Genomic DNA, 26,824 nt, shown 5'->3' with positions numbered 1-26,824 from the left:
ACTTAATAGAGATGTTTCAATTATCTAGACAATAAAGTAGACTCAAAAGAATTTTTTTAATTGACCTTTGATAACTTAATACTTACATAAGACACTGAGAATCACAGTAACTCTGTAAGGACCGTTGATCAGTGCATTATTATGAGCCTGGCACGTGTACTGCACATTATTATCATCTGGGTACGTCGGGTTCAACGTCAGAATACTTCTCGCATCTTCTCGTTTATCGTTGGCTATTTTCGTTGTCACATATTCCACGTTTTCTGTGACTTCCTGACTATTTCTAAACCACTTGATGGTCGCCGCTGGTCGGCCTGCCGTCGAGATACACACCAACTTTTTCACAGGTTCTGTGTATGCCACTTCAACCACTGACCCGTTAGAATAATCAACAATGTCTGGAAAATTTGGCGGAACTGGAAAAGAAAAATAATTGTGATTAAATTTAAACAAAAAGATCATTTTAATCTAGAAATTATTCAAAACCATGATGAACAAGAGCACCGCTAGGCGGAGCATTATATGCCCGAAAGTATTTTTTTTTTTTAGTAAGGATGACCTTAACTGTTGACTTTTTGACCCCAAAATCAATAGGGGTCTTCTACCCAATATGGACAATCATCCTATGAAGTTTGAACATTGTGGGCCAAATGGAACTTAACATATGCTCCGGCAACTGTTTTCAGTATCAAGGTAATAGTGACCTTCACCTTTGACCTTTTGACCCCAAAATCAACAGGGGTCTTCTACCCAATATGGACAATCATCCTATGAAGTTTAAACATTGTGGGTCAAATGGAACTTAAGTTATGCGTGGAAACATATTTTTCAGTATCAATGTAATAGTGACCTTCACCTTTGACCTTGTGACCCCAAAATCAATAGGGGTCTTCTACCCAATATGGACAATCATCCTATGAAGTTTGAACATTGTGGGTCGAATGGAACTTAAGTTATGCTCTGGAAACTGTTTTCAGTTATAAGGTAATAGTGACCTTGACCTTTGACCTTTTGACCCCAAAATCAATAGGGGTCTTCTACCCAATATGGACAATCATCCTATGTAGTTTGAACATTGTGGGCCAATTGGAACTTAAGTTATGCTCCGGCAACTGTTTTCAGTATCAAGGTCATAGTGACCTTGACCTTTGACCTTGTGACCCCAAAATCAATAGGGGTCTTCTTCCCAATATGGACAATCATCCTATGAAGTTTGAACATTGTGGGTCGAATGGAACTTAAGTTATGCTCTGGAAACTGTTTTCAGTTATAAGGTAATAGTGACCTTGACCTTTGACCTTTTGACCCCAAAATCAATAGGGGTCTTCTACCCAATATGGACAATCATCCTATGAAGTTTGAACATTGTGGGCCAATTGGAACTTAAGTTATGCCTCCGGAAACTGTTTTCAGTATCAAGGTCATAGTGACCTTGACCTTTGACCTTGTGACCCCAAAATCAATAGGGGTCTTCTTCCCAATATGGACAATCATCCTATGAAGTTTGAACATTGTGGGTCGAATGGAACTTAAGTTATGCTCCGGAAACCGTTTTCAGTTTTAAGGTAATAGTGACCTTGACCTTTGACCTTTTGACCCCAAAATCAATAGGGGTCTTCTACCCAATATGGACAATCATCCTATGAAGTTTTAACATTGTGGGCCAAATGGAACTTAAGTTATGCTCCGGAAACCAAATTGCTAACGGACGGACGGACGGACGGACGGACGGACGGACAGACAGACGGACGCCAGGGGGTATAACATAATATGCCCTTTCGGGCATATAATAAAAGATGATCATTTATCAAAACATGTAAAAATCTATTACAGAATATGAATGTGTAAATCAATCAAAGAACATTGAATTCTTTGATCAAAAAAGATATTTGCTTCAGTTATACATTTAAGTAGAATTTTGCACTTTCATCAGCAACATTTTATTAATTTTTCTGTTGGGTTTTCAGTTCCACCAATACTGTAAACGTCATATGGAGACTTTCCATCTTTACTGGTGGAGGAAGACCTCAGGTGCTCCTCTGTGCATTATTTCTGGAGGGAGCAGCAACTGAGTAAAACCATCGATATTCTATAAAAATTAGTTGAATAGCTTCCTCACATGAAAGAATGCAAAGTCCCTGGCCACATGACCAATTTCATTATACAAATATTACATGTATAACAGATAAACAGAAAATACAAATATACATGTTTGTATGACATACAAAGATTGTTTTTATTTCCGTCTTAGTTTTATTACATTATACATGAACTCTTAAAAATCATTTTCGTCTGGAAATCACCCAATATTGACAGATACGAAGTTAGGACTTCGTTCCAAATTACCAAATTACATAACCTTTATATGTTATTGAGTTAAGCAATTACAATCTTTATATAGATGTAGAATGACATTCAACCTCTGATATAATCCACTTTCCTCGTCTAGTCGACTTTGACGGGCCATATTGGTTCTAGCTGTAAATTATTCAATAAATGGTCCTCCATACCTCGAAAACCTTCATTAATTCTGATAATTTTGTCACCAATCAACAAAAATAATTACTTTATGCTGCCAAAATTATGCCAAAGTTATGATGTTGAGCTCGGCATCAACACCAATAAATTTATTCTTAACCATCTGAATTTGCTTACAGGGTTTTTTTTTACTTTGAATATACCAGACACACCAGACTAAATCATCACTTCCATTTCATAAGTATTTACACACTCTTACAGCATGTACATAAAAATGACCAGAATTCGACAGCTGTCATAAAGTTTAAATGCTTTGATAATAAAATCCACTAATTACACCACCTTGCAATTAAGACCACTTAAGCAGAGGTGTTCATAATGATATTGACTAATAAGACCATCTTGCAATGAAGACCATTTTAGGTGTTGTTAATAATGTCCACAAATAAGACCACCTTGTAATTAAGACCACTTTAGGTGTTGGTAATAATATCCACTCATAAGACCACCTTGCAATTAAGACCACTTTAGGTGTTAATAGTAATATCCACTAATAAGACCACCTTGTAATTAGGACCACTTGGAAAGGAATATTGGTGGTCTTAATATGGAGGTTTTACTGTAGTAAACAGACAAAAGCATGTCTATGCCTAGTGTGACTAGAATATTTTTAATAAAAAAAAATTGAATAGATAAATAGATAAATTAGATAAATACCTAAAACTGTGAGTTTGGCACTTGCTCGCAGTCCTGGGTTGTTGTCAGCAGGGCCTACTTGGCACTGGAAGACATCGTCATCATCTAAGTTTGTATTGAGAATTTGCAGGTTGAACTCTTTTTGATCGTTACCTATAATACTGTATCTTCCATTGTATCCTGGAATCTGCCTGTCAAACCCTGAAAACAGAAGAAGAAAAAAATATCTTTCAAATTTGTTCATATTTATATCAAATGATTTTGCCTGTTTTTAATATATAGTAATTACATTGTAATATTATCTTAACAATACAGTATTTCAATATATTAGTGAACATGTTTAAATAAATTATCAAAACATCAAGGTACTTCACATGATAATATTTGCGATTTTCAATTTCGCACCAATCCAAAAGATGTGTTATGGCAGGAAATATTTTAAGTTCCCGTTGGGATTCCAACCTATTATGCAGCTAGGGGTAATCTCTCGGCCTCAGACGCCCCTCCCATATGACATCAGTACAGGTTCAAGTTCCAGAAAATGGCATTGATATTGTGGTTCATATATTAAGTTACAAGCTTTCTTCACACGACACAATCAAGCTTCAATAAAATATGCTTAAACTATTACTTTATGGCTTAAAATGAGCTTAACTGTGGTCAACAAAATTTGAAAAAGTCATATATACAGACTAATATTAAAAGATAAAGAAATAGACTTATAACTAAATTGAAAATCGCTTTTTAATGCAATAACTAGACAATAAGTTATTTTGCACAATAAATATGAGTCAGTGTTTTAAAACCAATCCGCTTTAACAACCAATTTTTTAAAGAACAGACTTTTCTCATCTTATTTAAATAGTCGTTCTATCTGAAATTGAGACTACCCTGAAATTGAGACCACCCCCCTATCACATAATATGATATTTAAATAATCTTTTTAGAGACTGCCATTAAAAGCTTATCAGAGCAGGCTGAACAAAAGATAACTATACTGTCACTAAAATTAATCCAGCAATATTCAATCAGCATTAAACCTTATTTCTGTCTTAAGTCCTTAAAAAAAAAAAGATGAAATAAAAACAATAAAGAATCAGTGACGCAATGATGTCTTCTTGTCAACCATGAATTACAAGACAAGATTTAAATCATTGTCGCGCAATATTGCACGGAAGGCAATAAAATGTGACATGTGATTAACAATCCATTTCTGTCCTGCGTAATATCAGCGAATAACAACATCGTCTGGAACTTTATAATAATGATAAAAAAAAAATTGAGGAAAATATTAAAAATGTGCGAAACAAGAATGCAGGCATAAATCTCGCAGTTATAAAAGCTAATTAACAGACAGTCTCGTCAAACGAGGGGAGATTCTAAAATTAAACTATCCGAGTGTGACATTTTATACTATCTCTGTCTACTGTCAACGTAGCAGTCTAAACTAATCATCGTCTTTTTTTGCCACCGCAGAAACGCATAAAGATCCATGTGGTGACAGTATCCAAATCCGTCGGGGAATTCTTCAATTACTGTTTTGAAAACCATGAAAATATCCGTCCACAGATCTTCTATTAATGATGCAGGGAAACTATGATAAATCTAGTCATTAAACAAATATTTTTTATACGTTACAAGCAGACCGAGGACAGTTTTGGTGTTTCATGATAAATCATTTTAATCTATAGAATCTTACAACAGTTTATAGCCAATCATTCTCACTGAACACAAGTACAGTAAAACAGAAAGCATGTTCTTGCAAACAAAAAATGTCACTGTCATATCTAAACTCAAGGTCAAGGTCAATATAAATGGCCTTTCATTTGCGATATTGAATAAAAATAATGTAATTTATATTTATTAAGGACAAAATTTAACCTTTTGTAATTGATATATTTATCAAGGACAAATTTAACCTTAATTCTAATCACAATGCTGCAGTCTGTCCCAAAATTTGAACTTTAAAATGTCAAAAGTCAAGATCACAGGTTAGAAAAAAAAGGAATTTATTTTTTAACTGAAAACTATCTAAAAATGCATGCAGTAAGAAAAAATAGTCTGGACTTTAGTACATTTTTCTCAAGTTTGATTTTCTTGAAATATCTTGGCTCATCTGGAGGCATGCAGCTTTTTTGTTTCACTGTTTGTTGCATTAAACAAAGGCAATACATATATTTATGTGTTGGTTTACCTACCCTTTTTTCAAACCTATTGTCAAATATAAAACATAAAAGAAAATTAAAAAAACAAAAAAAAAAAAAAAAATTCAAAAAAAGAAAAATAAAAAAAAAAAAAAATTCAAGAAACGGGGGGGGGGTTGGCCCAAAAAAACCAAAAAAATTCAAAAAAACTTACAAAAAAAAACCCGACCATTATTTTCTTTGGGATTTTAAATTTTATTTTTCAGAAATCTGTTTCTGATTTTTTAAAATTTTTTGTTATCAAAAAAAAGCAGATTCTCCCGGGCAATTTTTTCCAATGCTCTCAGTTTTTAAAAGAAAGAGAAATTTTATCCCTACTAGTTCAATGGGTTTTTTATACCCCCAAACATCATTAAACTTACCTGCCTATCGAACCTCCATCCTGTTAGACACCAACCCAGTCTAACTAAAATCTATCTTACCGGTAATTAAGTTATAAAAATCTTAATTGTTATATTGTTATTATAGACAGGCAGACAAATTTTACATATTCTTTCAAGTGTCCACTTCTTGGAACTTATCGTATGTGTTAATAAAGTGTCCACTACCTGGAACTTATCATATGTGTTAATAAACAAATCAATATTAATTAATAAATCAATCAATATTATATGACCAAAATAAAAAATATCCTTGTTCAAAAGTTGGTATGTCAAGCACACAGCAGATAAAGTTTGTGAACCTGCTTCAGTCATAAGATATATTTACACCAATCTAATTATTTATCACTCTACATACGTAAGTCTTTAACATTTTAACCTATCTAACCCAATGGTTGATTATTTTTCTCACTCACCTGAACACACAAATATCAGAGAATCTACTTGCTACGCCCATTACAACGTACCTAGTTTTGAAAAGGGGGCGGGGCTTAGGCGCCTGACTTTCTATGATTAAAAAGCATTACGCAAAAAATTCTTCTGACCAAGTTTATGTGTGAAAAATTTAATGAAAATAAATTTATATGAGACCCCTCATGAAAAAGCAAGGTTATCATGATGAAACACGTCGATATTAAAAACGGAAAGTGCCATAATATAAGTGTTTATAAGGAATTCAGTCCATAACTTCAATGGTTGACAAAAAAAGCGTTTTAATCGTTTGCAAAGATTTTTCTACTTTTTCGGTTATTTTGGCCGAATATTCAATTAAAATATATACAAATGAGATTCGTCATCAATAAGCATGGTTATCATAACAAAAAACATGAATGTTTTTTTCAGGCAAAGTGTCATAATATCCGATTTTACGAAGAACGTTTCGATATTTTTAAAGTGTGCTATTTTTAGTAACAGATCGTTATTGGAAAGGGCGGATCTAGGTAGAGTTAGGACTCATTGCAGTGTGAAAGTTAATATCAATTCTATTTTGATTCCGTAGACAATTTAATAGATTAGCTTTACAAATTTTTTATACATTTTGACCTTTTGACGTTTAATTTTTGTTAAAATAGGAGTGAATCGCGTATTATTTAGAACTGCTGCACGTTGAGTGTGAGATAAGCCCATGTGAGATAAGATTTTCCAACACCGCTATTTTTAGTAACATTTAAGGATTTTTCTATCTGGTTAGTGAGAAATATTTACACCAATCTAATTATTTATCACTCTACATACGTAAGTCTTTAACATTTTAAAGACCTCTATAGAATTGTAATAGTGTAGCATAAAAACATGTCTTTCCAGATTCATACCTTTATTGTAACAATGCAAATATAACGTATACAGGATGTGACGTCTACAAAGTAACATATGAATAGCAGTAACGTCACCAGCATAAAAGCGCAGACGTACATATCCAACATTGTTTTTTTTTCGCTTTTGATAACTTAGGTACTGTTGCAAAAAAACTTACAAAAAAAGAAAACGATGTTTTATCTTTTAATTCCTTTTTGTAAGTTTACTTCTTCAGAGAGCGACAGTAATAAAATTCATTCCTTCTGAAAATGTTTTGTTCTGCTAATCTTATTATTTTGTTACGATATTCAACAAATTGACATTAAAGGCATACCATGGTCACATTTAAAGAATACAATGCTGGCCGTTTACTTAGACGAGTGACAACATATTATTGTATGTTAACGAGTTTAACCCCCCAATTTTATATGCACAAGGAGTTACGACTGGCACACTAATTCCATTTTATCACCGTTTCCAAATAACCGAAAACATATCTTAGCCCAGATACACTCCTGTAAAATCTCATTACCATATTTGTCCATAGAAGTGAACACAAAACTTGATAGTCGTAATTGTTTAAATAAGAGTGTAACTATACTGAACTAGAACTCATCGAGTCGGATGTGTCGCCTTGTGAACAATATAGTTTAGGAGAAATGGCCAGGACAAGAAAATTAACAAAGGGCAATAACTCAAAGAATAAGAAGTGCAGAGCAGCAGTTTCTTAGCACTGCACTTCTTATCAATAAGATATATCACACTATGAAGTTTCAATTCCATAGCTTTTATAACTAATGAGAAATGGCCTGGACAAAAATAAAGTATGAAAATTAATAAAGGGTAATAACTCAAGAATAAGAAATGCAGAGTACCAGTTCTTGTACACTGCACTTTTTCTTAATGAGATCTATCATCCTATGAAGTTTCAAGTCCATAGCTTTTATACTTTCAGAGAAATGGCCTGGACAAAAATAAAGAATGAAAATAAACAAAGGGCAATAACTCAAAAAATAAGAAATGCAGAGTACCAGTTTTTGTGCACTGCACTTCTTCTTAATGAGATCTATCATCCTATGAAGTTTCAAGTCCATGGCTTTTATACATTAGGAGAAATGGCCTGGACAAAAATAAAGTATGAAAATTAACAAAGGGCAATAATTCAAAAATAAGAAAGTGCAGAGTACCAGTTCTTATGCACTGCACTTCTTCTTAATGAGATCTATCATCCTATGAAGTTTCAAGTCCATAGCTTTTATAGTTGAAAAGAAATGGCCCGGACAAAATTAAAGTATGAAAATTAACAAAGGGCAATAATTCAAAAATAAAGAAGTGCAGAGTACCAGTTCTTATGCACTGCACTTCTTCTTAATGAGATCTATCATCCTATGAAGTTTCAAGTCCATAGCTTTTATAGTTGAAAAGAAATGGCCCGGACAAAATTAAAGTATGAAAATCAACAAAGGGCAATAACTCAAAAATTAAGAAATGAAGAGTACTGGTTCTTGTGCAATGCACTTCGGGTTATTGAAAGAAGCATGCAAACCAAGTTTGAAGTCAATCAGACTTATAGTGAGTGAGATATGCTCCGGACAAGCTTTAGGGGACGCCGACGCCTTTTCAAGGCGACACAAAAACTTTGCATTCATTAATAAGTCATACATGTAGCTCATTATACACTAATTAGTTGTAATCACAACCCCAACCAAGCCTGCCCCTAACAGCCACATCACTGGATTAGCAGGGACTTTCTATTTTCAAATTTCTAGGTAAAGGCTTCACCCGATGGCGAATTAAAAAGTGTAAAAACTTCGCTTATAAGCACCCACACTGTCTTTCCACATTTATAATCCCTCAAATAAAAACCAGCGTTACAATCAACCAGTATGTCGACAGACCAACGGTAAAAACAAGGCTATGGTCTTGTCCACTGACCTTCACTTGGGGTGGGGGTATAACTCATGGAAAACTTAAAATAATCATATATGTTCTAATAAGAATATGACATATTTCTCAATCTAATAATTATTAAAATTTGTGTTTTATTCTCCATTAGAATCAATTCAGAAAAACTCAATTCCAATATAATCAAAACTTATTACTACTCATCTATATTTCACCTTCATAAATACCAAATTCTTAAAAAATTGTAATGGCTTTTATGCAATTTTGTATGGTATTTTTGTTTTATCACAGATTCAGCAATAAAAATGTCACTCCAAGAATGGTATGGAAATTGTATTCAGACACAAAGACTTATATATTACATTCTATTTAGGTGCTGCTCTAAACTCTTGACATTCTACAGGGATGTAAAATCAAAATGTCTTGCAAGACAATCAAAAAATTTTATTTGTAAAATCAGGCAATTTAGACATAGTTACTTTTTTGGATATATTACTGAGCCTAAATCTAAATTTCTTCACATTTCTTAACATCTGAGGTTTTCTTTATTTTATTACTAAGAACATATATCTGAAAATGGAAAAGAAAGGGAGGTAACTCTTAAACATGTTTTATTACCTCCTTTTACCAAATCTGAAAATGGAAAAGAAAGCTAGTTAACTTAAATGTGTAATATTACCTCCCTTTACCAAAATTATCTTTTCTTGTCTGTTTTCTTCCTTTTCATTACAACAAATGGTTTTGTGAACATTTACAATTTATGTAGCCACTGATTCATTTTCCACCTGAGTAAATTTAAATTCTAGATAATCAACAGTTTTATACAACAATTACATTCCAAACAACATATATTTAACTCAAGCTGCAAAGTAATTATCATTCTTGGAATAGTAAAAGCCCTTTTTAAGATCAGATCAAATCTGATAAAATAGTGAAATATATCTAAAGATGCTGATAAAAGTCGGAAAATATATTTGAAGACCATGTTTTTCTGCTGATTCAGCGAAAATACGGGAACCAATCTTAATACTATTAAATTGAAAGGAACTGTAATGGGTTCGCATCTAAATTAAAATCAAATGATACAATAAAATGGACCGATTCAAACTGATGTTTCTGTAAATGTTCAATTTAAAGCAGGAAATCACTGCATCAACTTTAAGATTGCAGCGTTTTAATTGATACTAAAAATAATGCAATTCCGAAATTTTATTTTTCTTCGATACTCGTCCCAATTTAACAGGAATTAAATATTGTCAAATTATACGTAGACAATGCAGTATGGAATATTTGCCAAAGGGGGATATTAACTTTCCTGTTGCACGTGCCACGAATAATGCACGCTGTACTGATCTGTCTGACAAGTTATACGTTGTTTACACTAACATGCCAAACAAACAGTATATTATACTAGTAAACAATATTCAACTGTATAATCAGCCAAACATCCTGTATTTCGAAAATAAACAACAAAATGTCATCCTACAGTAACCTTTCAAAATCTCTTTGTAACATCTGAAATATGAGTTTTGTTTTTAATTAAACAGCCATGTAACAAAGATTAACACTCCTACATAATTGTTTATTCTCTATTCATTATTTTTTATATTTTTTGTTTTGTTTTTCAGTTTGTAATATTTCAAGTAACACCTACATCTTTCAGCAGAGTGTGAATTCAATGCGCTTGGGTAAATCTGAGATTTGTACTTGCAGGAATAATTTTAGCTGTTACAAAATCATGATCTAGCCAGCAGTTTATTTATGTTCATAGAAAAAATCAAAAATACTATAAATATAATTATTTATGTCACTTTTTTTATTGAAAAAAAAAAAAAAAAAAAAAAAGGAATTGTGGTTGAAAACTATAATAGTACAAGCCCAAAATTCAAGCCAGTAGTCATAACTATTTTTCTTTAATTTTGTGCTCAATGTTCATTTAGAGTGCTATAGATAAGCTGCCGACACAGACTAGAGACTGGTCAAACGGCACGTAAATGCAGGCTGTTGTCCTGGTGACGTCAAATCATTTTTTTCCGCTTAAGCGTCACAGACTTGTCAAATAGACTACACAATCAGTTTCTACTACTGGTGTTTTGCATTTTTACCTCAAATGAATTTACAATCGTAATAAAACTTAGACCTACAAAACAACAACAACAAAACAGATAAATTTTTTACACATAACATAATCTTCAGTACGATAGTACAATGCGGATCTCAAATTTGACACTATAACCATCTTTTATAGCACCAAGCGTAGACAGCTTAAAACGCCTTCTCAAACAATGTACATGAATAATCTATGGTCGGACCCAGTTTTCGTAAGATTTGTAGTAGAGATTGTCAGAAATATTTAATTCTCCCTTCAAACACCTGTCAGTCTGTAACCACCAAATCTTGATTCTTTTATCAAAGTTTTTGCCACCCTTCATTTGTTTTTGGCTGTTATTTTTCACCATTTTTGCCTGGTGTTTTCTGTTGAAATCATTAGCGCTTCACACCTGTTTTTACGATTACTCATTTTTTCTATGATCTAACTATTATAAGCAAGAACAATGAGGAAAACTACCTGCTTGGAAAAATAAAACACAGGTTTTTTTAACAAATGTGTAATATCTGTTTTCTAAAATTCTGCAGAGATACCTACATGTATATAGTAAGGAATCCTGAAGAGGAAAGCATGATAATATTATGCTCTGCCTTTTCATTCTATTATCTTTATTAGTCGCCTCTTTCTATAGCTGGAGCATATAGGGGAAAAAAGCTTGTGCCTACTCGAAGTAGGATATGAAGCAATAAAGTCTGAACACCTTTTTTACCCTTCAAACTGGTTTGAAAATCACTGCATACATCTTGCTTTAAAAATCTATAGTTTTTCAAAGGACAACTCTACCAAATATAGTACAGCCCCCCCCCCCCCGGTAAGACAAGTAGCGTACTTTAGATGACTTCATTCCTATGCGTCTTTTATGAATAAATTGCATTCTTAACATGATGTCATTTTGCCAATTTGTACTAAGCATTTCATTATTAAGGAAAATATCAAAATATGCACTGACTGAATAAGAGAATACAGATTGCACAGATGTCAGCCTGCACATCCGTACTGTCAAACCAGGCCGTAGTAAACTATTGCCGACTTAATTCTAGCTTTTTTTACAACAAAGTTTAAAGTCACATTAACACAGTGTAGGTCATATGGCGACTTTCAGCTTTACTGGTGGAGGAAGTACATTATTTCAGTCACAAACAGGTACCTAGCTGAGTCAAACCACCGACATTCCGTAAGCTAGCTGGATAGCTTCCTCACATGAAGATTCCATAGACACTGATGCGGATCGAACCTACAACAGTGATTCGGTGGATTATGTTGTATTTGGGGGTAAGACAAAAATAACACCAGTTCTCATTTCCCATAAATCATTGTAGATCATTGGACAGATTATGTGAGTAGTTGTTTTTTCTGTAAGAACAAGCCATAAAAAACCTGATTGGTCCAATTAGTATTTATGTCATTTCTCAAGCTTATCTGTGCTATCTGTCAAACCATTTAACTTAGTTATGTACCCTATTATCAGAAGGTACAAAAAAAAATGTTCTTTCGCCTGATATATTCCAGAAAAACTGTCTACTAGCAATTAAATGTAGTAAATATTAAGATTTTTTTTCTTTCCCTGAGACTGACTCTGAAAAAAAAAATCATGAAGTTGGAACATATAAAAAAGAATGTTTCATCATTATCATTCCTGTTGCATTGTAACCACTTCTCTGTTGGAACCGTGAGTAGTTCTTCAGAAGGAGTCATAAACTTTATTATGTTCCATATATAAAGCATGAAAGCTTGAGAATCAAGAATTATAGTAACTATGCAAGAATTGTAATAAAACATGCAAAATTCTTTTCTTTATCTGAACTAAATGAGCAATGAATGAAAAAGGAGCCTGATAAAATGTGTTAATTTAAACATGTTTCTTTAAGCTTGATTGCGAAACAAGTTCATGCTACTTAAACTAAATCACTTTCGAGTTCGCTCCCTGTGGAACTTACCAGTACTGGTGTCATATGAGAAATCATGGTCGTGACCCAAGCAGGGCTCGAACCCATGATCCCTGGGTTGAAAGGCAGACCATTAAGCCACCAAATCCCCTTCAATGGCAAAGTGTTAAGGTGGTTGATTTGAAAAATCTTTTGCCTACATTTGCCTAAAAATGCTCTGGGTTTGAAACCTGCCAGAGACTTTGGATTAATTTGAAAGATGGATGACATAGGCCAGTGGATCTGCTAATAAGTCTGCCCTTTACTAAAATAATTTGCTAATTGTCTTGACGTTCATCACTCATGCTGGAAAGTTGACATGCTAGCTTTCTTTCAAAACAAGTCATGCAAGCATATAAAGTCTAAATTTAGCAAATAATTATAAATATAAGACAAATGTATACAATTCCGTTATCGATTCTCTAAGTATTCAAAGTAGTTAAAGTGCTGATCATAATATTCTATTCAAATTTATAGCTATATTTAGGGAATACTTATAACTTTTTCACAAATTCACAACACTCCGAGAACTCAATTTAGCATCAACCTTAATAAGCAACGTCGTAATAAAACAAAACATTGGTAACCATGATGTCTATATCATTTCAACTTTAAAGAGAGGACAAAAAACAATATCAGCCCTAATTCGGCCCAATTAAAAAAATATCTGAAAATATCGTCCTTCTTTCCGGGCCCGCAGTTTCTAAAAACACTATTTATCCGTAGAACTTGGAAGTGCTGCAATCTTCGACAATTTGACTCCAAAGCATGCTGGGAATGGTTCGGTAAATCTTCAAATAATTTCTTATATAGACATATAAAATTGGAAAGCAAGCGTATTAAATCATGAACTAAAAGCTTCGCAAGAAATCTGGAGACGGTTTCTGTCAGTTTCAATCGTCACACTGCATTATTTATGTTCTATTTTTTTCCCCTCTCTTTTTGATCAATTTCTTAATTTTGAAAAATGTAGGGGCTCTTTTTTTTATCACAGTTTATTTAGTCACCCGCAAAGTTAATTTATTTCACTACTTAGGTATAAACACTTTTTGAATTGAAGTTAATATTAAGACTTATAGCCCATTCCGGAAAAAAAAAAGAAAGAAAAGAATATACATGTATATATAATAATATTTATAATTATGCACTTTCGCAATGTTGTTTTTCATTGGATAATCATGATGTTTGTATAGTTTTATAAACACGACTGCTGTCAATTTCTGAAGAAATCTCTATAAAAGGAAGTTTGCTTTATTATAAATTAATTATAAAGATTCATGATAGGTTATATAACCATACATAAATAGTTGTTTGCAATATAACTATTTATATAAGGTCATATAACCTGTCCAAAATCTTTATAACTAATAATATAACGTGAGGATAAAAAAACTTATCTTATATAAATTATCATTCTTTTTATTTTCTTTCAAAAAAATTCAACATCTGAAATTGAAGCAAAAATGCAAATGTACATTTATTTATATGGCTTAAATATCTGAACTTTGGAAAACAATGCCTATTATATATACAGCGTTTAAACTTTTCAAGGGGGTGGGATACTAGACGGTGGCAATTCATTACGATGGGTTGTTATTAGGGAGTGCATGGTACCTTATCTCATTATATTTATATATGGTATTTTATAAAAATCACATTCATGAAAGTGAACACCATAATAATTCATAAAGTTAAGTACGAATGAATCAGAAACAATTCCTACGGCAACAAATACCTGGCACCATATCAAACATGAAGAGCAACCTAGCATTACAAACTAAGCATGGTTCCATGAACAAAAGATTTTATTACGTCATACACTCCTCGGTTCTCAAATGAGATGCGCGCGCATAATCAGTGGTGATAAATCAGTGCGTAGCAAAATCTTGTCGAGGTCGGACGTGGTCTGACACTCTGGTGATAAATTATTGCACTAACTTTTTATTTAGTAGCTACGAGGTAGTTACGATTGAATAAATTACTACGTGGTAGTAATTATATAAAAGCAATTACAATAATTTATTTTGTGATAAACACAATATAATTATATTCTTTCGTTAAATATTTATTTCTATAAATATTTTCGTTTAAATTTGACTGTGTCGCCATTTTAAGTTGTCGGTAACTTAATTTATCGATAATAATATAGGTACCCGTCTCGCACGTGTGTCAGTAAAGTACCCGTATTACATGTGTTAGAATGGCGGACGCAATGTTGCCAAAAACGAAAGAAAACGACGGTAAAGTCCCAAACCCAAAGCCTCAGTCGTCAAAATCTGTTGAGGGAAATAAAGGTCCTTCGGGTAAAGGCCCTATGAGTGGGAAGAAGACGTCTAGTAAACCGTCTGTTGCGAGTACATCGCAAAGTTGTTCCCAAGGTTCTACTTCCATGCCTTCTACCGGCACCGGTCCGGATGTAAATTTAGTGACTTTCACGCAAGAAATGGCTGGTATAATGAAAGAAATGAGGGATAATCAGAATCAACTGTTGCAGAGAGTTGAAACAATTGCCGAACGTGTTGACAGTTTAACCTATGATTTTGGCCAGTGTGGGCCTAGTTATGAGCCTAGTCAGGCTAGTGATTGATGATGATAATTGTCAGCTATTTTCTGATAAGTCCCAAGATGATTGTTCCTTGTCCGGTTATTCTCAGTCACAGCAGGTTCATGATGTTGCTGAACAGGTCTGTTTAAAGGGTTATTAAACAAGTTCAAACAGACAGAACAGGTTGATAATGAAGTGCATGGGGATTTGGCAAATTTTATAAATGAAAGCTTCCGAGGTGGAATGTCAGATGAGGCATACACTAGTTTAAGTAAGACATCCATAGGCCGTCAAATTGTATGAGTCTTACCAAAACCACTGTTAATCCTCAAATTTGGTCTTACATGAAACCATGGACACAAACAGCGGATGTAAAAATGCAAGCTATTCAAGTGGCAGTTGTAAAGGCAGCTATTAATTTCACTAAAATGATGGATAAAATTGCCAACTCTGTGGACAGTGATATATTAGAGTTTGGTTCAGATGCCTTAGGTATACTAGGACATTGCACACAAGTTAATAAATGTGCGTCGTAAAGAAATGCATCAGGCGGATTTAGACAATAGGTATAAACAGTTATGTTCTGCCAATGTTCCTTTTACTGACAAACTATACGGTGATGATGTATGTAAAAATGTCAAAGAGATTTCAAGATATGAGTCGTGTTGGGAAACAGTTGTCTGTACTGTCAAGATTTAAGGGTCCGAGAAGAGGCCGTCCATATCCCTCAGGGCCTTATGGCAATTTCCGAGGAAGAGGCCGTCACGGTCGTGGTGGACGTTACCAACCATTGACGAGTAGTTATACTCAAGCGCCAAAAAACCCAAGATGGGAGTCCGGCAAACGTTAAATTTAGAGGTAAGTACTTCTTCTTCTAAGTTTGAGGCAGGTAGACTAAAAAAGTTTGAACAAAATTGGAGAAATATAACTTCTGATCCGAAAATCTTAGATATAGCTCTTCATTGCCATTTTGAAATAAACGATGTCTATAAACTTGAAAAAACATTTATTATTGGATCAAAATTTTCTGAGTCGGAAAGTATTATTGTTGATAAAGAAATAAAGAAATTGCTAGAGTTAAAAGTTATCAAGTTAGTACTACCACGAAGAAGGTGAATTTTTATATCCCCAATTTTTACCAGACCAAAAAAGGATTCTGGTGAATATCGTGTTATATTAAATTTTGAAAAAATTGAATAAATATGTATCATGTCATCATTTTAAGATGGATTGTTTTGAATTCAACATTAACATTAGTTACAAAAGGTTGTTATATGGCATCTTTGGACATCCGTCATGCTTATTATTCTGTTCCTATTGCTGAAGAACAGCAAAATTACTTAGATTTATTTGGAAAGATAATCTGTTTCAGTATACCTGCCTCCCCTAATGGCATTTGTTGTGGCTCCCTTATTATTTACAAAGTTGTTAAAACCTGTTTATGCAACTCTAAGGAAGCAAGGTCACAAAAATAGTGGATATATTGATGATTCTTTATTAGTTGCTGACAGTTTTCAGAGCTGTAAAAAGAATGTAGATGATACAATAAAATTATTTGATGAATTGGGATTCATTAAACATCAGAGAAATCTGTACTAATTCCAACAAAAAAAAATAACTTTTTTAGGCAATGATATCAATTCTGAAGACATGACTGTCACCTTACCACAGGACAAAGCCAAAAAGTTTGATTCATGCTTGCTTAGAGTTGCATAACAAAAAATGTATGTTCAATAAGAAAAGTTGCCAAGTCTTGGGGTTAATGGTATCAATTTTTTTTTCCGCAGTAGAATATGGACCACTTTTTTATAGAAATATTGAACGAGAGAAAATAGAAGCATTAAAAAGGGCGAATGGTGATTTTGATTTACAAATGAATGTCTCGTATGCCATGAAGCAAGATCTTTCTTGGTGGATTTGAAAATTTGTATTCTCAAAAGAGATGTATAGATCATGGGAAACCCTGAAATAATTATAAACTACAGACTCCTCGTTAATTGGATGGGGTGCTGAATGTTCAGGTGAAAAAATTCAAGAAAATGGGGCTCGTTGAAGAGTCTTGGCAAACATATCAATTACCTGGAATTAAAAGGCTATTTATTTTGCTGTAAAACTATTTTGGTAAAAAACACAAAAAACACTCATGTTCAAATAAGGTGTGATAATACTTCAGCAATTTCTTACTTAAATGCAAAATGGAGGAATCAAATCATATGACTTAAATGACTTGTCAAAAACTATTTGGTTATGGTGTATAGAAAGAGATATTTGGTTATCAGCAACTTATGTTCCTGGAAAAGAGAATATTGCTGATCAAAGTTCACGTATCTTCAATGACAATGTAGAGTGGACTCTTGATAAGTCTGTTTTTCAAAAGATTATATCTATTTGGGGAATTCCGGAGATTGATATGTTTGCATCTAGAACAAACAGACAATTACAGAGATTTGCTTCATGGCATCCAGACCCAGAGGCTGAATTTATAGATGCTTTTAAAAACCCAGTTGGTCTAATACATACTTTTATGCTTTTCCCCCTTTCAGTTTTTTGGTAGGCAGATGTCTGCAGAAGGTACTGCACGACAGAGCAGACTGTGTTTTTAATAGCTCCAGCGTGGGAAACGCAGAATTTTTATCCAGTACTGATGAATATGTTGATAGACAACCCGGTTATGCTTCCACAAGGGAACATTTTATCCATAGTGAACACCAACAAAGTACATCCGTTAATGAAGAAATTACGTCTGATAGCTTGTCGGCTTTCAGGAGATCTTTCCAAAGTAAGAACATATCAGTTAAGTCTACCAATATCATACTTGCATCATGGAGAAAAGATACGAAAAAACAATATGTGTCTTATATCAATCGTTGGACCAGATTCTGTAATGACACAGACAGATTAATTCAGTTCAAACAGATTTAAATTTTGTCTTAGATTTTCTTACAAGTCTCTATGACAGTGGATGTGGTTATAGTGCTATTAATACAGCACGAAGTGCTCTTTCAGCTATAGGGTATTGTTAAAGATGGGTTTTCATTGGTTCTCATCCAATAGTAATCAGATATATGAAAGGTATTTTTAACCTTCGACCTTCGCTTCCAAAATATTGTGAAACATGGGATGTATCATCAGTATTAGCCTATTTGAGGAAATTGTCACCTGTTAGCAAACTTTCATTGAAGCTTTTGACTCTAAAATTATGTATGTTAATCGCATTGACTTTGGCAAGCCGGGTTCAGTCTATATATTTACTTGATATAAAAGACATGAGGAAATGTTTCTTCATCATATATTTTGCATTATAGTGGGCTATTGAAACAGTGTCGTGCTGGGTTAAGTAACCCTGTTGCTGAATTGAAATCTTATCCTCCAGATAGGAGATTATGTGTTGTTTTTTTTGTGCTTAAGGAATATTTAAAGAGGACTGTGAATCTTCGTCAGGGAAAAACATGTTTATTTATCAGTTACATTAAACCTCATAATGCAGTCACAAGAGATACAATAAGTAGATGGTTACGTACAGTTATGAAATGCTCGGGCATAGATTCTGGAAAGTTTAAAAGTCACAGCATTAGAAGTGCCAGTGCATCAAAGGCAAAGCAGAAATTCGTACCTATTGAAGATATTTTAAAGATGGCAGGATGGTCTAATGGTCAGACGTTTGCTAGATTTTATGACAAACCAATTCAACAGACTTCATACAGTGAAGCTATACTACATCAGTAAGGTAATACTTTTTACGGAATGAATCAAATTGATACATATAGTTACATATGTATCTTACATGAAGCTTTGCCAAAAATTTGCTTTGAAATCTCATTTGAGAACCGAGGAGTGTATGACGTAATAAAATCCCACAAATAAACGAGACTTACCTTGGTTAAGTTGAAGTTTGGTTGGGATTTTATGTAGTCATACACTTCGAAGGGGATCAAATGCCCTCCCCTTCTCCCTCCCTTATTATTTGATTATTTTGATAATGGAATTTTTAGCAAAGCTAGATTTTTTACTTTGAAGACTGATTTATCACCACTGATTATGCGCGCGCATCTCATTTGATCCCCTTCGAAGTGTATGACTACATAAAATCCCAACCAAACTTCAACTTAACCAAGGTAAGTCTCGTTTATTTGTGGGATTTTAACTACAACTTTACCTCTTTTACTATAAATCCAAGCTTTATAATTTTGAACAAAACTGAGAGAATATATCAAATATCAATCTATTATGAATCAAAGTTTTTTGGGTTTTTTTGTTTTGTTTTTTTTTTAATTTCTTTCTTATTTCTTATGTATTTTGAATGGGTGACAGCAACTCTACTTTAAGATGTGTTTTATAGTACAGTAAAAACTCTGAAAACCGGACCCTCTGAAAACTGGAATCCTCTGAAAACCGGACCATTTTAAAAGTCCCGTATTTTCTCCCTACTGGCATGCGAGTAGTTCCCGTACAAAAATCATAGTTACTTAAACATTATTTTTTATTACGCTCACTCACCAAAATTTGAATTTTACACATCAATATTCGGCTCGTCACACAAATCATGGAAATTCCATCATGTTCTAAACATAGAATAACCCTTTCTGCTTGATTTGAAATGAATTTTTGAAGAATGCAAGTAAAAATCAACTGTTTAAATGAAAAATACGGGTACTGCTTCTGTACGGGAACTGCTCGCATGCCAGTATATGTTCACTGAAAAAAATCCTCTGAATACCGGAACCTCTGAATTCCGAAAACCGGACGATTTTCTATGGTTTCTAATGCTAAACATGCATAAAAAATCCTCTGAAAACCGGACAGCAATTTAAAGTGTCAACTTTCTGTGTATTTTAATGTAGATCTAGACATAATCTCAACAGGTGACATGTTCAATTACCAGGTAATGGTAATCTCCTTTTATCTATGCAGGTGTGAAAACACTTGTCAGTGTAATTGCTAATTTGTTATTGCCAATGAAATTAGAGCTCTATCATAATATTTTTGTCTTTCCTGGTATAGATATGATTTTTCAACAATGTTTTTAATGTGTAATGTTTTCTTTAAATATAAAAAGTCTAAAAGAGTTGGGAAACTTTTTTTTAAATTTTGATCTTGAAGTTATCTTTGTTTTCATATCAATCATATGCAAAAATAGTAATAATTAATTCTATTAATTTTAATTCTATTAATTACATACATGTATTTTAAAGCTAATGAAAAAGATATTATGATATATTTCAGACAATGTGGTGGTGTTTTATTTTCTGATTTTCTGAATTATATTCCATGAATTTTATTCATGGATTTGCATTATAAAATTACTTAAGACATTTATAGTAAAAAAAAATTAAAATATGACTTAGACAAAAGGGTTGAAAAGTAAATATAAAATGATTGAACAAAGTCATTGTTCAAACATATCATAATTATCAATAATTGTATAAAACCTCTGAAAACCGGAATCCTCTGAAAACCGGACTTTTGGTCAAGTCTGGACAGGGTCCGGTTTTCAGAGTTTTTACTGTATATGTAATGAACCACAAAAATATCAGTTGCTCACAGTAGTCAAAATCTATAAGATGGATCAAAACAAAACTTATATTAATCACACTGCTTGATAGTAAAACAAAAGCCTGAATAATGAATTTTCTAAGCTCTAAAAGGGCCATAATTCTATCAAAATCCATATTAGAGTTCTGGGCCTTGGATCATAAGTCCTCCATTTATGCTCTCAAATAAGTTTGTGAAATTTCAACCCATTCCCTTCAGTACTTTTGGAGATATCAACTTGCATATAAAAACTTAACCAAAGTGTGATGCCGACACCAGGGTGTGTACATGAGCTTCTGATACAAAAATAAAAGAGCACGCTTGTATTAAACCTTAACCACCTTAAATATTTCAATTTAATTTGAAAACAAAAACAATTTATCATTTTAAAACATGTATTGACAGAATAGTGAACAGAACAGACCATGATCAGATAGCATAGTTGATCATAGTCTGCAGTGGTCCCATGGGTAGGACCTGTTACCACAAGTAAGCTCATGATTTGAAAGAACAGTCATAAACAATCAATTTCAAATACTATCACTATGGTAAAGCTGAATGATATTTTCCAAATGTTGTGAGTACTGATGCCAAGTACAAAGGTGAAAGTGGTAAACTGGCACTTGGAGGTACTCAAAAAATCACAATGGGGAAAAATAAAGATTCCAATTATCTCTGCTCCTCTCTTTAACAAGATGATATACCAGCAGTTCATAAAATCTCATATCCTGGCAGTTACAGGGAGGGGGGGGGGGGGGTGTGCAGGGGGGAGAAAAGAAACATTTTTAATTGGCAAGAAAACAGTAAATATGAATATTTGATGCTTCAATATCACTGTGACATCTTGAGAGATACATATTTCTATCATCAGGGGCAAATAAATAATGCTATTTAAGTGAAACAAGGGTATAACTCCATGTATATAATATTAGCATAAGATTGAAATGTTCTCTTCACAGCAATATCTTACACTGTATGTTCAAGACAAGAATGCATGCAATTATTAGACAGGATGCTATAATACATTACTGCATGACAGAAATGCACTTTTATAACTAAATCAAGGGCAATAACTCTAGTTGTAGTATAATTATTATGTATAAATAAACACAAGCTGTAATTTATAATAAGACTTAAGAGAAAATAACTAGAATTTTTTAGACCACCATAATGGACAGACAGGTAGACATTATTGGGGTGGAAAACTTGTTTTATAGAATCTACATCAAGGGCAAGAGAAAATTCCAATCAAACTTGCGAAAAATAATTCTAAAATAATAACAAACATTTTCATTTTTCAATTATTTTTGCAACTAGTCGGGTAAAATCGAGACACTATCTACCTATATCGATACAGGTGAAACAATAAAGAGCTGATTAAAACATTCTGTGATGTAACACTGATGTGTTTTGAAAATTGGGAGGATTAGTTTGAAGTAATAATAGCTTTATGATGATGGAGGGAATCTTTCACACTGAGAAAATAAATCTCCATCCTAGAGAATTACCAAACCTGATGATTAGAACTTACAAGTTGGCAGGGGCTTTATTCTCTCTCTCCCAAAAGAAATTTTCAATACTTCATGTTTTAAAAGAGAAAGGTAAATTAGAAATAGGACTAGAAAAGCATGAATCATTGTAAATTCCTGATAATACCGAAACGATTTTACATTTAAGATAAAAGTTTTGAATTATTAAAGACATCATTAGTGTTTGGGTATTATATAAAATATCAAGTTGTTAAAACATTTTTTGCAGAACTGTCCATATAGCTTAATAGGTAGAGCTTTAGAAGATATATCTGGTGACCTGGGTTTGATTCCTGGACCGTGCATTAAGTCACTTTCATTGTGATTTCAGATTTCATCAACAAAGTATTAAGCACATAGTCTAACACGACCCGCATTTTTCCCTATTGACCATAGAAGAACCGAAAGTGTTTGTTATTATGCAATAAAATCATAGTTTGATGTTCTATTTTTAGACATGTGACGTAATCATTATACTTGTGACGTAACCACTAAAAATGTGACGCGCTGAAAATAAGTACGGAAACAAATCAGGCGCAATTTTGCTTAACTATCAAGTATGGCAACATTTATTTGTTGATGTTGTGTTAGAATCGAAATAATATATCCCAAACAGTGATTTTATCGCTTGATAACAACACTGTTTTCGTTCGGATGCGCATCATTATATCACTCGGGCTACGCCCTCATGATATAATTCCTCTCATCCAAACTCCAAACAGTGATGTTATTGAGCGATAAAATCACTGTTTTGGATTAATTATTTCTTAAATACAACGCTAAGTATCTTAAATGGACTAGTCCACCTTACAATCCAAATAGCAAACAGCGCAGGCCATGATCAGGCGGCATAGTATGTGTCTGCTGATCTTGGTCTGCACTGGGTAGATTTTATCACTGGTAGCATGCTAAAAGTGAAATTGAACCAAATGAAACAGGTATATATTATATAGTCTGGTAAGCACTGAGTAGGTAACAGTATACAGTCATTTAGTAACACTGAGTGGATATGCTACTGCAAGTCTGGTTTGGCTTTACATTGGTGGAATGGCACCTGTTATTTTCAGTGTACTCAAGAGGTGCCAGGGTGGGGCCAGATGTTAAAGTTCTTCACTTATAATTCTCCAATTTTCATCCTTCTTTTGGCATACAAAGTAATACAAAATCAATGTTTGCTTCACCTATTTGGTCATTTTCTTTACCCAAAGTCCCAACATTAAGCTATCGGCTAGCCAATACTCAAATTTGACACATCCTAAGGTTTCATCTGTATAGGAAACAGACAGGCATGGACAATAAGGGGTGTTAATCTGTTTACTTTGTGTTCATTTAATTTGCTCATGGACATCAGAAGCTTGATTAATTTCCCTATTCCTTTACAGCAACACAATTTGTATCTAAAAATTCTGTAACTCATCTCTGTTGATTAGTTATTGCTTTTTGAGGCAAGTCTGCTGAAAAAGTGTGGTTTACAGAGACTGTCACAAGAACCAGTTAGGAAGAAAAGGGATAAAAAGAAGAAATGGTCAAACTTTAACTCAACACTTTTTAAATTCTAAATGTTGACAAAATATATCAATTCTAAGCCAAAAATTTTGAGAATCATACTAATCTATAGAATGCAAAATTTTTAAGCCCAGCATACATTTTTTTTAAGGTTGGCCTTACACTGAAACGTCCGGAGGAACATCTTTGAACATAAAAATTGTTCAAAACCAGAGTTTGACACAATATTATGTCTGAAAATACAATAAACATCACTATTTCGATCATTTTTTTTGATGACAAAAAAATCACATCATCCATTAAAACACGCTTGATGCATCTCCCCCATGCAGTGTTACAAAAATTCATCAACATGCATAAAACAAATTATATTAATGTGACTGTTGCACTTAAAAAATCGCAATAATTCTCGAGAGTGAATAAAAAATCCATCTGGAGAAGGAAATTTTTTTTCTTTATCAAAGATCAAATCATTGTAATGAACAGCTTAACAAGCATGTTGGGTTAAATCTTTTTTTCCCCTATCATCATTGAATTTGATGAGTTATTATGCAGTCAGTATATAAGTATCGCCCCAAGTTGGAATGTTAATAATGAAGATTGTATATCTTTTTATAATCTAGACAGATCAATTACCAATTACAAACAATTACATATTTCTGTACAATTATCATGATAATAGTTAAGTGATGCTGCGTTGTCTCATATTTATTAACTCAGTAATTTTACAGAACAAGAAATAAGCGGATTGGTCACCTCTAATTAGATTTGATTATAGTCATATCTTGTCTTGTTATATTAAGTTATATGACAAACCACTCAATAATATAAGGCCTCCCCCTATCTTTGTTTGTTTGTTTCTTTCATTTTACGCCTTTTCCCAACAGTATTTCAGTCATATAGGCGGGAAGTTTCCTAACCATTGTTCCTGGAGAGTTACACCGGTACTAGACTACCTTCCTCCGCGCTAAACTACCAAAGCATCTCCCAGGGATCAAACCCACGCCAGAGAGGTAACTGGATTAGAAGTCATCGACTCTAACCCCGCGGCCACGGAGGCAGTCTCCCCCTATCTACACAGCTGGTAGTTGGTACTATGGAGGATATTAATTAAACACTATATTTCACAGTATATAAACGAAATCACTGTACCCCATTTTGCCAGCCTATACAATCCAATGTGTATCCTGTCTGGCTACTACAAGCATGTGTTACTTCCGATCACTGTTTGTGTGGTTTTAAATGGCACACCAACATAATTTAGGTCATATGGTGACTTCCAATCACTGTACCTTTCTTGGGAGCCTATATGCTTTTACTTGTACCTTTCTTGTGCTAACAGGAAGTAGACTTGTTTATATACTGTGAATTTGGTATGAGCATAATGTTAACTATTATCCCGCTTTTGTGTCACAATATCACCCTCGTTTGAATAGGACACATTTTATTTGAGTAATAAAAGTGCAAAAATTTACCTATCAACAGTATAAGAGTCTCGTCAGCCTGCAAGATTTTAAGTTTAATAGGGGAGGAAAGTTTATTGGAGAATTTACGGTAATTAATAAAATTTAAAAAGCGAAAGTCCTTTAAGTTATCGCTCCAAATTCAAACAGAAAAGTAAAGGCCCATTTCACAAACTTGGCAGTGTAATATGTGTGTTACAAAAGAAACCTTTCTTATCATGATGTAAGGGCCAACTTCTGAAATTAAAGAAGACGAAATGACTGATCAATCTAAATTTTGTAATGAATGGTAAATCATTTTATCCATGTTCCTTTATTTAAGATAATACTTACAACAGCAACTGTCTCCAAATCATCGCAAGGGAGAGCTTGATATTAAAGCAATAAAATCTGGGTGTCTGAGATGATTGCAGCATCACTTTTTATCCATTGATGACTACAAGGTGCTTAGAAGCATGGAATATGGTCGGAAGAAAATTTATTTTCAAGATCTTGTGCATTAAATATGTACAGAATTGTCACACATTTCTCTGTTACATGATAATTTAATGAAAATTGGCCAAGAAAATTTTAACCTTTTAGTTAATACAAATTAATTTTAGTTTGATTGTATTGGAACTAAAAGCTTTAAATGAAACAATTTCGAATCTGTTCCTGGAACCAACCAGTACTAAGCAATTGGTGTAAAGATTCTTGCCCACAGAAGTTGCAGCTTTGAATCCACACGGTACACTGACGTGTTAACCAATCAGCCATGTCACCACTGCATTTTAACCTTTTAAGAGAGAGTCTATGCAATTAATTAACATGTATATTCTGTTTTATTACACTATTAACAATTCTTTCAACACTGCATCATGATGATTTTCTATTTTCGGGTCCTTCAAAAAGCTTTATCATCATACAGTCTCTATACAGTCACATACTGTAACCATAAAGCAACATTCAACCTCTTTCACAGTATTCAACACTTACAGTGTCAAATGTCTTTGCAGTCTGACCTATAACCTGATGTTTATCAGGCATTTTATCCACTCTATATAAAGTCATTGATCTCCTCAGTAAATAAATCACTGGACTAAAATCTCCATAGATATTCAATTCTGCATCTATTTGATTCAAATAATATAGGACCGAATCAATGTCAGTTAGTCCACATTCTATGAGTTTTGCAAGCGAAGAAAATGCTTATTTATCGGTCCCCCGTGATATTGATTTGATTAGAAAAAACGTTTCCCCCACCAACTTGATGTCT

At 33.3% G+C, this 26,824-nt stretch overlaps 1 protein-coding gene across 6 annotated transcripts in view; it reads right to left on the bottom strand.

Annotated features, from left to right (window-relative positions):
• Nucleotides 1–26,824, bottom strand: part of LOC132754476 (synaptogenesis protein syg-2-like) — a 146,153-nt gene that overhangs the window by 35,220 nt on the left and 84,109 nt on the right. For all 6 annotated transcript variants that reach the window (XM_060745104.1, XM_060745105.1, XM_060745107.1 and 3 more), the window contains exons 6-7: nucleotides 3,196–3,375; nucleotides 87–416 (exon numbers count right to left, since the gene is read on the bottom strand). In XM_060745104.1, the coding sequence (XP_060601087.1) occupies nucleotides 87–416; nucleotides 3,196–3,375 (510 nt within the window). The remainder of the gene's footprint in view (nucleotides 1–86; nucleotides 417–3,195; nucleotides 3,376–26,824) is intronic.

This window comes from Ruditapes philippinarum, unplaced genomic scaffold, assembly GCF_026571515.1.
Source record: "Ruditapes philippinarum isolate M1 unplaced genomic scaffold, ASM2657151v2 ctg956_1_1_1_1, whole genome shotgun sequence".
Classification (NCBI taxonomy): Eukaryota; Metazoa; Mollusca; class Bivalvia; order Venerida; family Veneridae; genus Ruditapes; species Ruditapes philippinarum.
The sequence above is the reverse complement of the archived record's forward strand: the minus strand, read 5'-3'. Positions and strand labels throughout refer to the sequence as shown.